Here is a 16,592-nt window from a genome sequence, read left to right on the forward strand (position 1 = left end):
AGTGTGATCAACCTCAAGGATCAAATGCGGCTGCCAGTGGCAGTAACGTGCCAAAACTGACGCTCACTGCCTCTCTCTGCCCTTGCGGGATTTTAACCACAGGTCTCATGATCTTTTTGTTCCTTGAGATGTTGCAAGATGTCTGAAATATTGTCACAGATGTCTATAGCAATCAAATATCTCAAACTGCTTGTTTATTTTTAGGGTAGGATTTTTATTGTTCTTATACTGAATGTCTGACAGTAAATCTTTTTCGGAGACTTCTAAAAACCTGTTTCACGTCTCCGTGGTAACAGTGACCTATGACTCAGCACTCGTGTGACGTGGACGAAACAGACTCCCGATGATACGCTGTGCCAAGCCTCACCTTCCTTCCTGTTCGACTTTATCTGCCTTATCGGCCTTCCTGTTTACTCCCAGACTGTGATTAACCCTTTGATGGGTCCCAAGTTAATTTTGGATCAGTCCAAGGGTAACAACAGCCTTATGGAAGGGGGGGGGGGGGGGGGCAAACACGCTCCTCACTCTAGCTGCCCGTAGGCCCTGATGTAGGATCAGCTTACACTGGGGGAAAAGAAGAAAAAAAAAAAAGCGTAGCCAACAAAAAGATTAACCTGGGGGCCAGTGGAGGGAGGGAAACTGATCCTAGACAGAATATCCTGGAAAAACCATCACTCTGTTTGCGATGCTCATCTGCAATTTAGCAGATTAACAGAAACAACAGCTCCACACAAACCAGCACACGCAACAGCCACACCCAAAGCCACACGGAGTCCACACGCATTAGCGATGCGCAAGGTGTGAGGGCCGACTTAACATATGGTAAGGCGTGTCACATTCACTGAAGGTCTCCCTCCCCATCTATCCCACCACCCCCTCACCCCAACACGCCCTCTTACCTCATGGGAGTTGGTACCATGTGCCACTCGCGTTTTGCAAACTGCGGAGGAAAAAAAAAAAAAAAAAAAAGAGTGGACGTGTGTAAATGGAGTTCAGCCCCCCCCGTTGCCCCCCCCCAACCCATGGATGCACACACAGTTTTGAGAATGCAAACACAGTCTCAGGCTTACTCGGCAAACATTTGGCACCCGTGCACCAGACTGTTTGGAGACGACCTAACTTAGTCACAGCCTGGACCAGAAAACAGCTAAATAAATGAGCAGAAGTGGGGGCGGATCAGACACCCTGTGGGCTCATCTGGGTCTATGACTCAAGACTGTGTAAGATTCTGGGATGTTACAGTCAGGGCTTTTCCCAACACTCTGGGCCACCCGGTCAGCTCAGGGTCAGTCCGTAAAGCATCCTCACTCTGGGCTGTGGGGAGAGCGGTCAGTCACATGACCGAAGCCATGCCCCTTGTGTAGGGCTACCCCAAGACGCACGGGATAATACCAGATTCAGGGCATTAATGGTGCTATTCCACAATCACACATTTAGCCTCTTTGGTTGGAATCTCCCACACAAACGCAAAAAGGCAAGTCTTATACGGGGCAGTCTGATAGCAAGTTGAATCAAGGATAAGATTTTGGTTCCAGAGACGAACAGTCGAACGAATGTTTTATGGGTTAAACAGCTGAATTACTGGATTCAGAGGGCAGATATGGGAACCCCCACAGGCACAGACCAAAAAAAGGGGGAGGGGGGACTTACTGAAAGGGAACGTAAGCTTGTGCTCCCTTATCTGCTCCAGGGTGTCAGGGCCGCACTCGCTGTTGAGGACCAAGAAGGGGGGGGAGCAAATCCGGTCATCTATGTAAGAGAGACACCAAGCGAAGAGTTATCATTAGACAGGGCGGCGGGGTCAAGGGATTGGCCCTGTGGGGGGGTGGAGCTGTTGTACCTTTGAGTTATGTACTTATTCAGCAGACCTCATTATTTGCATTACTGATCATGGGCTGGTAGCGCATGGGTCCAACTCAGGAAACCCACCAGCAGACAGTGATGTCAGGAGTCCTTATTTTATCTGGTGATTCATTGTGAATTGATTTCTACATACAACAGCAGTGCATTGATAATGGATAACAGAACTTCCATGGCCTTGAGTAACACAAATTCAAAGAAAATTAGAGGTCCAGACACAACGCGATAAAAATTTCACTCAGGTACCTAAATGTCTATACAGTCGTTGTTCCAGATCTGAAAATAGCACCTTTTTCTAAACAGACAGTTGTGTGAGACCCGATCGTCCAATCGCATGACAGCGTGAAAGTCACATGATCAATATTCCACTAAAGCCACACAAACCACCGAGGAAGCTTCAGCCCTGTCTCCACAAAACAGTGACAGCTATAATCAGAGGTGTGTGTGTGTGTGTGTGTGTGTGTGTGTGTGAGAGAGAGAGAACACAAACATGGGTCTTTCCAAAGTCAAATGTCAAACAATGTAAACAAGCACATTTCAGCTGTCCAACCAGAATCCACCCACAATAAGGAACAATTCTGTGAAAATCCTGATTCACATTTGCCTACATTAACCGCAATGTCACCATATCTGCAAACATCCGGCAGGCCTTTGGGGGGCGCTGGCCACACCCTCGACCGACAGGCAAGGCTAATCCTGCCCTGATGTCCCCGATGATGTTCCTCCTGATCAGACATTTGCAGCGATCGCACAGTTCGGACTCAGACCTCCATTTCTGGACTCTGGCTGTCAGCAGAAGCTTCTCATTCACAAGCACAGCCTGTGATTATCCGCCGACCTGCTTAGCATTCGGGAGCCGAGTCCCCAAGCCCGTTTCATACATTCTGTATGCCCCCACAAAACAGTGCCCCCTACAGGAGACACATCAAACGCATCAAACCTTGATTTTCCCATGCGCTGATGCCTTCAGCACGTAAAATCAAATCAGCCAATCACCCGCCCCCTCCCCTTTCTCCCATCACGTCACTATAGCCCAGTGTGTCCAAAAGATGACCTCATCATGACCGGCACCCCCTAAGAAGATTACAGTCCTATTTTAATTAGAAATGCCGAATGTCCAATCACATGAAAGAATCGGCCTAATCTGCGGGTAGCTGAGAATCGGCTGCGTGACGAGTGCTATGGCTTCTTAATTTAATTTACCGTGTAATCAGTCCTACTGCAAGGACCATTTACCTTCGGCGCTGGTGCTACCTTTGCGAGGAGCACATGTCAGCTGGCCTACAGCTATAGGAGACTTACTGCGCCTAACGTGCCCCTTCCCCTGAATATTTTGAGAAATAAAGGCGTGGTGTGAAAGGAGTGGGGGCCAGTGCTCTTTACACACAGTCACATTACACTCCTCCTCAGAACAAGTAAACCAGTTACCCACGTGTTTAACTGGTAAAACTCGCATGTCTCCCTGCATTTATAGAAACCTCTCTCTTAAAAGCATGGAGACGCACAATGATGAAGATTACACAAGAGCAAGTCAGAGATACCTCACCATTTAAAGGCAGACTCTGCCCATCGACAGCACTAATAAATCTTATAGGGGCTTACGGGCGTATAAACAGAGGACGCTGGATTCAACAAACATCAGTAAACCTTCCACTCTGGGACGGCTGCCCACAGAAGGTTAAATGACGAGGAATAGCACATGGAGAGACGTCGGCTTTGCCAAGGAAACAACTCGCATCTACCACAGAGTACTGGAACGGCAAAAGGACTCGCTTGGGCTTTGAACCGACAGCCTTCTGGTGACAACCTGTGTTAACAACCAGCAAAATGTTTTGGGGCAAGATAACCCAGGTATGGCCCCTTTAGCCTGCCTAATCTGGGGCCTTGAGCAGGACTCCCCAGCAAAGGAGATCACTCCGCCATCCAGACAGTGAGTCTCAAGGACTGCGGTCACCCTGCTATCCTTGTATCGACCTCCCCCGCTCTGATTTACTGCGACTCATGTGTTCTGCTAAGTGTGAAGCTTCCTACTCGTACGCAGGGCTTAGGATGTAGACCCTGTCAAAGAGAGTGTGATCACAGTAGCACCCACACACACATACTCCCCCAGTGGCAATGGGTCCAGCCGCTTTTACTCAAGGGCTGCCGGGTCTGTCATAGGGTAAGAGATAGATTATGGGAAAGTGATTATATGGGTAGGAGAAATGAACTTCGGAAAATTCCCTTCCTGCCTTAGTTGATATTGGAACCTAACTGCCAACACCTTTGGAGATACGTCCTCTGAAGCTCTGTGCTGTCAGAGGCCACAAGCCTGGATCTGGTTTGGTCCGACCCTCTTCACGGCACACATGCACCCGGAAGTTCACGCACAGCTTAATGCGTGACGGGGCTGAGTCACCTTGTCCTGGAGCCAAGCAGCGAGCCACAGCCTCCCTCCCCCCTCCCCCCCCGGGGTAAAGGACACCCCCCCCTAAGCCTCCACACACCTTGCATGCAAGCCTCAATCTTGTGGATAAGCTGGTAGGATTTGCAGCGGTCCAGCAGGGTCCGAATGGCAGGCAGCGGGTCCAGCACAATGGTCTCGGGGTGGGCCTCGATGTAATCCTATAAGGAGGCCAGGAGGATGGAGGTTAGGGAGTCAAAACACACACACACACACACACACACACACACACACACACACACACACACACACACACAGAGGATCGCGAAACATTCAGCTCAGAAAGAACATCCTGATCCATGCTTTGATCACGATTCCAGCACGGCTCTGGTTGGAAGCCAAAAGCCGTCGCAGTCTCCCTGGACGACGGCGCTAAACGTGGCGGGGGGGGGGGGGCTTCATACACATGGAGCTGATTCCCTTTCAAACGAGCGAAGGGGGACAGCAGGGATCATGAAAAAACAATGAGCAGATTTCCTCCCACGTGGACGCGTCGCTGGGGATCCGGAATGTCGCGAGCGATCAGCCAGAAAGCGTCAGCGGCCCGACTGCCAGCAGAGACACACGCAGCACAGTCCTGTCCAAACCCGGTGCTGCAGACAGACGCAGGCGGCAGCTCGGCACTGAGCCCCCGTGCCCCCCCTCCTTCAGCCGGCCATGTTTCAGCTGTAAACAAACCTAGCAGGCCTCCAGCACAGAACCCGTAATTACATCGCCCTCGGTGACCCCGCGCTCTCCCTGGGGGGGAAAGCCGGGCCCCCGCTCTATGCCAATGCACGGCATTACGTCACCGGGGCCGCCGCCCACCTCTCGGATCTGCGTGGGGCTGAGCTTACATAACGCCGTCTCCTGCCGGAACACGCACGCGCACTGCATCTCCCCCGCTTCACCCTTTATGTTCTGCACAGATGATATTCCCAAAGCCACCCTCCCTTTCTCATATGTGGCCTCTCTACCCCATTTTATCACATATGCAAAGGCAACCCTCGTGCACCGACAGACACACGATCACTGTACACACACACACACACACACACGCGCACACGCACACACACTCTCCACGTGAGCTTCCTCACTACTGAGGCTTTCACCACAGACCAGTTACATTTATGCAAGAATAACCAAAAGGCAAACAGTTAATGTCACGGCGTATTGCAGCAAAATAGGACACCGCCATGTTGCAAGCCGCTATTTATTTACGGTGATGTAAGCGCACGCAAGACCTGCACCACCCAGAAGCGGCCTGCCTAAATGCCTGCAGGCCTTGCTATAATACGGCATAACCTATATAATATGTCATAACATGTCACCATAAAATCCATGGCGCGCACACACACGGCGACAGGCAAATGGCTCGACGCTTGGTAATTACGCAGTTGGACGTGGACGGGCTCAGCAAACGCCATCGAGTGGAATCGCCGGCACCAGCCGAGATGAGAAGCAGAGCCTCGTTAGCTAACTACCTACCAGGATGTGTCAACCCTCATAGATCCAAATGAAAATAGATTATCTATATTCTATACCTTTCCCCTCTATGGCTATAAGACCAAGAAGTTGGAGACCATCAACAAAAAACTAAAATCCACTAATGTCAGTTGTTATCTTCATGCAGTAGACATGCCGCCTTCTGCCGCAAAGTGCTATAATTGGGCTTCTCGACTGGAGGTGTCAGGCTTATCTCTCGGGAGGAAACGCTAGTTATATTTCGGAAAGATGCCTCCAACCTAAAGACACATTTAGAAGCTCAGATCATCCAATTTGGCCAAATGTGCATCAGCAGCCAACCAACACCTTGCACATGACCTGAGGTTGCAGAGCTGACAGGAGGCCCTTGCCCAGAGCACAGTCCCCACAGGCTGACATAACACCAGAGGAGGCTCTATAAGCACGCTTCCTGCTACCGCCCTGTACGTGACACATGCAAGACTTCGCTGGCTACCACAAGGCCCATGTGCTGCAGTTAGAATCGACGGAGACAGAGAGGCAAGCTAGAGTGAAAGTAGCAAGTCAGGGTTTTTACTACATGCTGATCATCACTGCTGCGGAGTTTAGGCTGGAGAAATCAAGCTACGCGCTACAAGTGATTAAAACCTAAAGAGGTGTGTGTGTGTGTGTGTGTGTGTGGGGGGGGGGGGGGGGGGGGGTCCCCAACCGCTGTAGCAGCAAACCTAACAATTACCAGTTGATAAGAACAAAGTGAAAGATTCTTAACAAAACCTGTCTTAACCACATTCTCAGACAGCTTCAGTGCCTCTGACAGGTTTAATGTGAGAAATGTTTCACTAGGGCAGTCAGTGCTTCACAAAGTCTGGGCATCTCCCATATCTTTGGGTTGGATGCTGTAAGCACTGACTTTCAATTTCTCCACGTGCAACGTTACTCAGTGCCCAGGGAACAGCCCAAGTAGTAAAACAATATATTATATATATGAATAAATAAGATAAAATCTGCTTGTTAAATTCTGTTCTCTTTGGTTGGAGGTAATAGCTCCAGGCTACGTGAATTTCTGTGGTGCGAGATCTGAGGTGGAGCAAAGCAGAGCGACTCTAAAGCAAGCCAGCAAAATCGCACAAGGCTGCCGAGCTGACAGAGGGAGGCGTGCGCACCAGGCGGACCCCAACCGCTACCGAAGAGGCTACATCAACACTCCAGCACTCTGTATTCCTGTTGCCATGGACACCACACACATATCACTGTGGTTGAACTGCGGTCTACAGCTTCCCATCAGCTACCCACGTTTCTTCTCTGAAGCTTGGACACCGTATAAGGGGCAGGGAAACACCATTTTCTTTTTTCCCCCCTTCCTGGCGAACCCTTTGGAGCGACCACCTGACAGAGGCTCTTGTGCAAAGACGTTCCAGAAGCAGCCGTGTTAACTGCACTTTCCAGCAGAAAACGGGAACCATGCGAACGGTTCGCACCTCAGCTCCATGGCCTGCGCCGGTGTAGGCGTGGACTGTGGGCCTCGCTCCGGAAGAACACCAGGAGTTGACAATAGTACGCTATCCGCTTACCCCCAGCTTGGCGGGGGCCAGGCAGACGGGCTCACCTGCACACGCTGCACCAGTAGCAGAGACTGTGTGTCGTTCTGGTCGGCCTCCAGGATGAGGTCGGTCAGCTTGTGGATGATGACGTCCAGAGGGCCCTGGTCCTCCAGGGGCTGGCTGAGGTCGAGCTGGAGAGAGAAGGTAACGGGCACATCACACGTGGCCAAGATACAAATCCAGAATAGGTAACGGGCCTGACTGACACACCCAGCTAAGGGCAACATCCACCTGTCAGCTGGGTTACACAGTGCTGGGGAAAATGCATCGACGTGCATCCTAGTGCTGACAAGTGCCAGCGACTGCCAGGGATGGATCCGAGGGGGGCTGCCGAGGGGGGCGAACGCGACACGACACAAAGTAGAGACTGTACTCCTTTTGTGGCTTAGCCTGAATGGAGCCGCTGTGGTTTCACAGAAAGGCCCGAGTCTGTGTGTTTTGTGCCTCTCTACAGAAGCCCATGATGTCACCGGGCTTTCAGTATACGGAGGTACGGCGGAGGTACGGCGGAGGTACGGCGGAGGTACGGCGGAGGTACGGCTCTCCCTCTCGACAGCACGCACCGCGCGCGTCTGCTGCGCCCAACTCAGACTCCCCGCTGCCTCCAGCTGGGCCTGACAAAGTAAGTGGGAGAGGTGGGGGTAGGGATGGGGGGGGGGGGGGGCTGGTGTACTTCCTGATGGAGGGAGGTGGCCTGATAACGAGGAGCTATTCTGGGACTGAGAAGAAAAAGCGGAGTGCCCCCCCCCCCCCCCCCGAACAGACAAACAGGCTGCTGTATCTCAGCTGCTGCCAGCGGAACACTGTACCCTGAGAGCCTGCAAACAGGCCTTGCTAATCCAGCGCTACCACACCAAGAACCTGCACACAGGCACTGTTAGCGTAGCGGGACCATGCAGAGAGCTTGCAAACAGTGCTGTCAGCGGTGGTAACGTCTAGCATGGTTAGCATCATGCTGCTAGTGCAGTGTTTCAATCGAAGGGGAGACCGCGTTTATTGGCTAAGGGGGAGATCTTCCATCTGACAGGACCGGGAGTAACCATAGTGACAGCACCAACACACCTAGAGCAGGGTAAGTGCAACCAGAATAATGACCAAGTGTTCTGAATTAGGGCTCTGACGCAAAGGGACCCGCACTCTAACAACATTACCTTCAACCTGGTTGGTCATTACACCTCAAAGCTAACCAGGTGCATAACTCATTAACCAGATCCGGGGCCAGCTTCCAGCGCCATCCTCGTCTCCGGAGGACGTGCCTGCACCTTGGTATGAGAATCAAGGCTGTTAAAGGCCCACCTTCTGTCATAAAACTGCAGAGGGCAGCCCTGTCAGCCTTGGGGCAGTTTGAGGCCAACCGATCACACCCGTCTGCCTGCGCGTGTTTAATCAGACACGGACCCAAGTCGTGGATTGGTGAAGGGGCCCCGACGTCCAGCTCACGGGGACCACAGAACGGCAGCCCCCATAGCGAAAGCAGCCGGCTGTATAAAGGGATTGGTAAGCTTCTGCCGTTCAAAACGGCGGCTAATAGATAAAAAAGACTAATGAGTAATAGCAGGAAGCAAAATAAGCAAAGTTAACAAGCTCATTCTGTCCCCCACACAGACAGTCAAGGCTCTAGGAGTCTGACCCCCCCCAGGAGCTCATTATCCTTCAGACATAATTATACCACCACTACCCTCCTTTGCTCTCACTCTCCATCTCTCTCAGAAATGCCCCCCCCCCAACTCTCTCTCTCCTGTGTGTAGCAGTCAAATTATTTTAAGCAGGATATTTTATGATATGTAGTAGCATGTGCTCAGACAGGACAGGGCCTCACGGCACTGGGTCAGCAGAGGCCCTGGCAGCTGGGCGGCTTCCAGCAGCTTCTTCCACGGAGGGAAGGGGCTTCCCTGGGCACCGCTGTGGAGGTCTGTATCTTGGGACCGGGAGGTGAACTCATTTGCCTGGCAACAGTTCCCAGGTACCCCCCCTTCAACTGCTCAGAATGCCCACGTGTTGTGCCCTCCACAATCCACCCCCCTGCAATAGTCCATTTCCTGGAGAAGATATCAGGTTTTAGTTCCACCCCACATATCCCCAACAGCTAAGTACAGATGACCACAGCCAGAGAGGCAGGATGGCTACCCATGAGTCAGAGACTCAGGCTGTGGTCTTCACTGCGTAAAAGCACTGGCTCTGGACTCACTGCGTAAAAGCACTGGCACTGGACAAAGGAAGCAGAGGAAAAGCCAGAAAGCAGAAATCAGCAGCTTCTCCCAAAACCTCCTCATAATGACCCAAATGCACCATTTCTGGGGTTCTATTCACACCCAGCAAAACTGGACCGGATCGCTGTGTCCCAAGAGTTCCGGAGGCTCGCGCGAAACCAGCGCGGTACATTTAAAGCATCCAGACTGGGTGGGAAAGTCCCACTAGTCTCCGGGAAACGTAACGGAACTGTGACAAGTACGATGATGTCCAGGTCGTCTGTCTAAGCAATGGAGGGACGAGAGTGCTGACGATGGCGACAGAGACGGCAGTGATGAAGTGCAGACAAGAGAGCAAATGCGTCACACCATGCAGGGCCTGGGTGCCATGGGGCAACTGACGTCCAGCGAGCCAAACAAAGAACTGCAGATGGCAGCAGCCGTCACTGTGTTTGGAGGGGGGGGGGGCAGCCATGTTGTTTGAAGGATGTCAAATCTCCGCAATGAAAAAAGCTGGAATACCTGGAATAAATTGGGACCCTTCAGATCAGAGAACAGACCATCCAAAGCACCAAAGCTGAACCCTCAAGGTCACACAGCCATGACTGTGGTTCTGGCTTCTAAAGCTGCCTGCAGGGCTGATCTGCAAACAGGCATTGGGGTGAGCAGACATGGGCAGTACGGACAGCTCTGCTGCACACAGCCCTGTTTCATCTCAGCGGTGGCACGCAGATCAAAGCGCAGAGCCGTGCCCGACATCTATAGGGCTGTGGGAGATTCAGGCTCAGTCTCCACATCACTACTCCACATCTGAGGCATACTGGGCCCGAGAACGTCTCCCCCACTATCAGCTGACCTCCCTCCCACTGGGCTGTCCTAGAGTTATGCTCTCCCAGTGCAGTTTTGCCCTTAAGGCAGATTTATTGATGTTCATCAACTCGGAAGCATCAATCCTAACCTGAAGAGAAGCCAATTCCAGCTCTCCATGCACTTGCACTTAGACGACAAATAACTCAACAGGACAGGATCTTCTGACTGAACGAACCAAGACATAGCAAGCGGGACTAATGAGGACTAATTAGATTCTGATTACAATGCCAGCACCCTCGCCCTGAGCTCTGACGATCCTCAGTGACCCCCTCAGACATTAGACGATGAACGTTGCTTGTAGCAATACTGGGAGACTGCTTACAGAGTGAAAACTGGAGCTAGATACTGCACCACATACATGGACTAAAGTTGGTATAAACTGGAAACTTCATGTAAACAACTACATGTAAACAACTACATTTTAAAAATCTTTAAACCTTTTTTGCTTAAATCTAATTAAATAACAGGCTTCCTTCAACACTTACTGTATACACACAAATCTGAACTTATGCAACTGTAGTTCCTTGATGCTTTTCTATAAAAAGCCTTTCGGAACCTTAGAGACAAGAATAACCAGACAGACATTGCCTTACCTTCCTGTTCTAAACCTGTTATGGAAGTAATCTTAAACTTCAATGAATGGGTGGACTGAAGTGTGTGGTTTACATTCTGGATGGCTGGCCAGGTGACCAAGTCTTCCCTTATCAATTCTCCTGCATCACACCCTTTAAGTAAACACTTAAGGTCCACAACAGTTTTATTGAAGTGTATTGCGCTCCTCTCCTACTCCCACTTACAACAGTTTGTACCTTCCACCAACACCCATCCATCCATCCATCCATCCATCATCGTAACCACTTAATCCCAATTGGGGTTGCGTGGGGGAGCAGGCAGGAACCAACCCTGGGCGGTCACCAACACACCACACGTACTCACACAACTACAGGGCCAATTTAGACTCACCTATCAACCTAGCCTGCACGCTTTTAGGCCGTGGGAGGAAGCTGGAGCTCCTGGAGGAAACCCACGTGGACACAGGGAGGAGCGTGTCAATTCCACACAGAAAGGTCCTACGACCCGGGGACCGAATCCAAGACCTTCTTGCTGTGAAGCAGCAGCGCCAACTACTGCACCACCACGCTGCCCACCTTCCACCAAAATACTCAACACAAAACCCTACTATGCTTTCAATTCATACTCTGTAGTCCCACTGACCCATAATCTCATTAGTAGCATGTTAGCTAACAAGAGTCAGACTAGAGGTATCTATGGACATTGAGGTTACAACTCTTCCACCGAGCTTCTGGTACATTTGGCTGCTTGTGGGTGATGGGGACAAGATGTGGCCTACAGTAGTACAGGGGTTTAAGGGTCTTCTATGTGGATCCAAGACTCAGTGTGAAAAAGAGAGAACTAACGAGGACCTGCTTTGCATGATACTAGGAATCACTCAGCCTACTGAGTGTTTCCAGCAAGAAGAGTCAACATATTGAATTGTCCATGTTGGTCCATTTTAAGTGCTCCAATTTGGTGACACTCAGAAAATACACCCATGTTTTAAGACCCCATATCCACAAATGAGTCACAAGCTCTCTATATTTTTTAAGCTGCCAAATGTGAATACAAGTACTTCCTAGGCAAGATGCTGAAAATGGAACCCGGAAGAGAGAGCGGAGCAACACCAAAGGGTAGGAGCCAAAATAGCGCGTCTGGGCAGTGGGAACAGAGTAACGTCATGTACAGCTGTTTTGTTTAGATGATCACCAAGATCTGAAAATGTCACGCGCAGCTTCTCACAAGAGCGCTGACAAGTCAACGAGCACCTTCCGGGTTCTTCAAAGGCATGCGTCTCCTTCACGTGGCTTGGCAGGAGACTACAGAATCATAGCACGTGCTGGTATAAGATAACAATATCACAGACATGACCTACAAACCCTACCCACTCCAGAACTAAGTGGTGTCTACGATCAAGTGTGGGCTCCAAAACTGCGGTATTTCCTTCCTGCCTTAAGACATCCTCCCAGATTTAGCTTGATGAAATTCTGACAAAACTGAGCTATTATTACTGGTCGTATAGCAAGTCACGCAATGTCACAAAGCATCTGGCCCCATGAGCCGAGGAGTAAACTTTCACGAGCAGGTCTAAAATAAATCTGCTCTGACGAATGCAGTAGAACAAACATGGCTTGATGTCTTTCCCAGTCCATGGGAAAAACATCTCAAAAGAGGAAGAAGAAGAAAAAAATGCACCCAAAAGGTCCTTAAATCATCTACTTGGGGTCCTAAGGCTAGTATAGTAGAACGACTTCATCCCTTTCAAACACTTTTATGGGCTGGGTGGCCCCACAGATTACAAACACAATCCCTCATTCATTCAAAACACATGAGCCTCATACCTCATCTTACACTGATAATTGTCCCACCCTGTATTGGGTTAAGTCACCTCTGCTCTGTCAACAGGGGCAAAGGTGGATCTAGTCCTGCCCACATGGTTTTTATGGTGCAGCAAACAAACGCACTTGTAGAGGTACAATGATGGATGAACAAACAGATACTGCATGTTCATACAACCTACCAGAGCAAAGAGCCATCACTGAAGAGCTTTGCAAAATGTCTACATAAGCTGACCTACTAAACTGTAACAGCAGAGCGTAGCCTTCAAAGCTAAGTTGTAGGAACGTTACGATTAAGGTATGTAACCATTCCAAGTGTCCAGTGTTTCTGATGTTCCCAGAACGTTATCCCACTAATGTATAAATGTATATTATAATGTATAATTACAAACTAATAGGATGTGGAACGAGTCACGTTGTTGCTTTACATCTCAAAAGGTTATTGGTTCAAGGCTGGGTGGATTTTGAACAATAATTATGTTACAATGATGTTCAGGTCATAATGTTATGCTGCTAACACTGACAGAACCTTTGTTAAGTGTAAAATTAACATTAGAGTAGGAACTTTGGGAAGACCCTTTACATAAATGTTGGCTAGACTGCTGGGAACGTTCTACGTTAGCTGGGTCTACAACAATTATAACTGGTAAGGGACTTAACCCTAAGCTCAGCTCTGGAATGGGAACCAATGACCTTAATGTCATCAACATTCCCATTGTAAAAGATTGTCAGAGAGGAGAGCTTCCTGTCTGGGGGCTGTACGTTCACAGGGGCTGCTCTTTTGTCTTGGTTAGTTCCGGGACCCCGGAAGTCTGGGTCAGGCGCCCAGAGCATTCCTCATGTTGAGCGACCTGTGTGGCCAGTCCCTGAGCCTCCTTTCTAGTCTTCCCACACCTCCATACCGGTAGACCAGAGCATAGCTGCAGCAGGAATCGTGCTCCTTGGCCTACTTTCTCTGTAAATAGGCTGTGGCCATGAGGGAGGGGCGACCGGAGGTAGAGATCCGTCAGATGGGAAGCTGGAAGACAGTCGGGGCTGCTGCATGTCTGCCACCCAATCTTCTCAGTGCCACTTGTTTGCAGTTTCTTTCTACGGCGCTAGTTTCAATGTCAGTAAAGCGTATCAGCAAAACAGGCAACCAAAAGGTCTAAACATCACTGGGTAAAATGATCCCCAGTAACAAGATAGACCGATAAAGGAAAGATTCTGTAAATAACAGGGGTTCAACAAGAACCTGTAGACTTAGTAAAGATGTCCTACATAAAATTTTACAGGGGTTCATTGATCCAGGATGAGTTCATGCTTCTCCTGCAAGTGAACACGACACCAAAGTGCAAAACGCTACGATAAACATCCTCAGGGTTACTGTCATCTGGTGACTGACGTCAACCAATAAGGGGCTGCTTGACGGTTCCCCACGCTGGGCGGCATAATGGCCAATTGTCTCAACTCATAAAATATTGACTGCAGCTGCGTGTCCTTATCAATTATGCAAACATCGGATTGGTACGTGTGTCAGAGCCAGGTGGTGTCAGGAGAATGCCATTGTTCTCCACCCCCCTGCTCCACTGAACACACCTACCCTTCTCAAGGCACTTTGCGGCTAAGGTGAATCAGCTCATGACGGAAGGTGGGCAACCACCGACAGCAGGCTCAAAATGCCGATCCGTGTACACATGCTGGACTCGGTGCAGTCTGACAGCAAGCCAGCACCAGACTGAACCCAAAATTGAACAGGATCAGGCCCCCCCAGTCTCTCCCCCCCCCCCAGGACAGAACTTTTCAAGCTAACAAAAACCTGTCCGGAATCACGGATGCAAGTTCTCATGCATTTCAAACAAATGGTAGATTTTATCCAGTCGCCCCTTTAATGACCGGCACCCATGTGACTTACCAGAACATAGCATATGTGGGGAAAGGTATTACACAACAGGCGTATCATAAAGAGAGACCCAGAGTTCCCCTTTCGACACGTGACTTCCACCCCAGAACGCAATGAGCAAACAGACAATGATGAACAATCATTTACCTTAACATATGTTCAAGGAACGTTAATTGATAAACAGAGAACATCAAAGGACATTGGGAATCGGTGAACGAAACCAGAACCCAACCCATGGTGCGCTTTCGCCTCACCCAAGAAGGGCTTCTCAGTGAAATCCCAGGAATCACTTTATCTATATCTACAGAACTATAAAGCAATAACACTGGGAGAGGTTATAACCTTCAGCCATGTTGGGAAATTTCCATACAGTCCTTCTAGATGTCTAGGAGAGAGAGACTGACCCCTCGCCGAAAGACCCTGGTATGGGGAATGATGCGTCAGGTTTTTCCACCACCATATTCCACCATCAGTTACGCACTTTGAACGAGTTGTCAGAACTTATCACGTTCAGGTACCATCTGAGGTAGATAAGACCTCCGTAACAGCAAAGAGTCATGGAGCCATCTGGAAGATCTCAGAATCCAACCTGAACCCCCGACCATCGGTGATGAGGTCTGATAGCTCAGTATAGGCAGCCCCTCTCTCCCCCCCCCCCCCCCCACACCAAACCAGTCTGGGGGGAGGCTATGCTTTCAAATCCTCATAGATGCACACCTCAAAGCAATGCCAGCTGGCGAAAGGGGCAAACGGTGGCACCGCAGGTTGTGCCAGCAGATTGTTGGCGAGCGTTTGGCAAAGATGGCGGACAAGCCATTTCAGAGGCTGGCAGAGGCCCGCCTCGGCACGGCGGATTAGGACACACAGATCCTGACATGCACCACCCTAATCCCTACCAGCTCTATTCCGCACAACTTTACCTTGTTGCACCGAATATCCCAACAAAGCAATATATCCACGGATAATGCTTTTTAGCTCAGCGTTGCCTTGCCTCTTTTGAACACTGAAACCCATCCTGTCTTTTTTACTTACTCTTCCTTTCTGCGTCATAGCCTTCCTCCCCTTAACACCTCCCCAGCACTTTAACTGGATGCGACAGCCTTACATGAAGACCCGCAGGGCTAAGCCGGGGTACACAGAGTCACGTGACAATGAGGCCTCATTAGTGCCAGCTGCTGCATCCAGAAATGCAATACAGATACAGCTAGAATCGATAGAAATGCAATACAATCCAGAAATCTGCTTTGCCAAGGAACTGAAGAGCCAGGGAACCGGGGCCACAGCCTGACATCTATAAGCCTGTTATTGCAATCCGTCATGACACGGAATCCATACACAATTAAATATCACTGTTTGTGGGGGGAGGGGAGGTCTTGTAATTTTTGTATGTGGGTCGGGGATAGAGAGAGGTCTATACTGCCCCAGACAAAAGCAAACCTTACTTTGGGACGATTCCCAGGACAGACTGGAGACCTCAGCAGCTCTGCACATAAAATTAAACAAAAGGTGGGGGTGATGGGGGGGGGGGTTGTTCTTTTCTAGAAGTAATTTTCAGATAAGAAGCAGAAGGACTGTGCAATTCGCGAGAGAGAAGAGAGACTTGTGTTTAGTTTTAGTCCGTCCAGTGCACACATGCATGCCCATCCTGTATAGCAATAGTGCTGACTGCAAGTCACACATGACGTGTGACTGTGTACGTGTCTCACCCCCCATATGTTGCTGGCGATGGGTTTCTGGATCAATGCAAACCTGAGAAGATAACAGACCGTTGAAGCTGGATGGATAAAATTCAGACTCACCACCCCTTAACTGCAGTCTTCAAGTCTAGAGGCTACTCTGGGGCACATAGGGAATTGATCACTCCCAAACCATCACTCCGAGCAGCCCTAATGCAGGCCAAAAGCGCCTTGA

The 16,592-nt window shown here is 50.0% G+C and overlaps 1 protein-coding gene across 2 annotated transcripts in view; it reads right to left on the reverse strand.

Moving 5' to 3' along the window:
- itpk1a (inositol-tetrakisphosphate 1-kinase a) overlaps nt 1–16,592 on the reverse strand; it is a 32,671-nt gene that overhangs the window by 6,661 nt on the left and 9,418 nt on the right. For both annotated transcript variants that reach the window (XM_048973788.1, XM_048973787.1), the window contains exons 4-7: nt 7,353–7,478; nt 4,347–4,464; nt 1,651–1,749; nt 900–940 (exon numbers count right to left, since the gene is read on the reverse strand). In XM_048973788.1, the coding sequence (XP_048829745.1) occupies nt 900–940; nt 1,651–1,749; nt 4,347–4,464; nt 7,353–7,478 (384 nt within the window). The remainder of the gene's footprint in view (nt 1–899; nt 941–1,650; nt 1,750–4,346; nt 4,465–7,352; nt 7,479–16,592) is intronic.

Source organism: Brienomyrus brachyistius, chromosome 14 (genome assembly GCF_023856365.1).
Source record: "Brienomyrus brachyistius isolate T26 chromosome 14, BBRACH_0.4, whole genome shotgun sequence".
Taxonomy (NCBI): Eukaryota; Metazoa; Chordata; class Actinopteri; order Osteoglossiformes; family Mormyridae; genus Brienomyrus; species Brienomyrus brachyistius.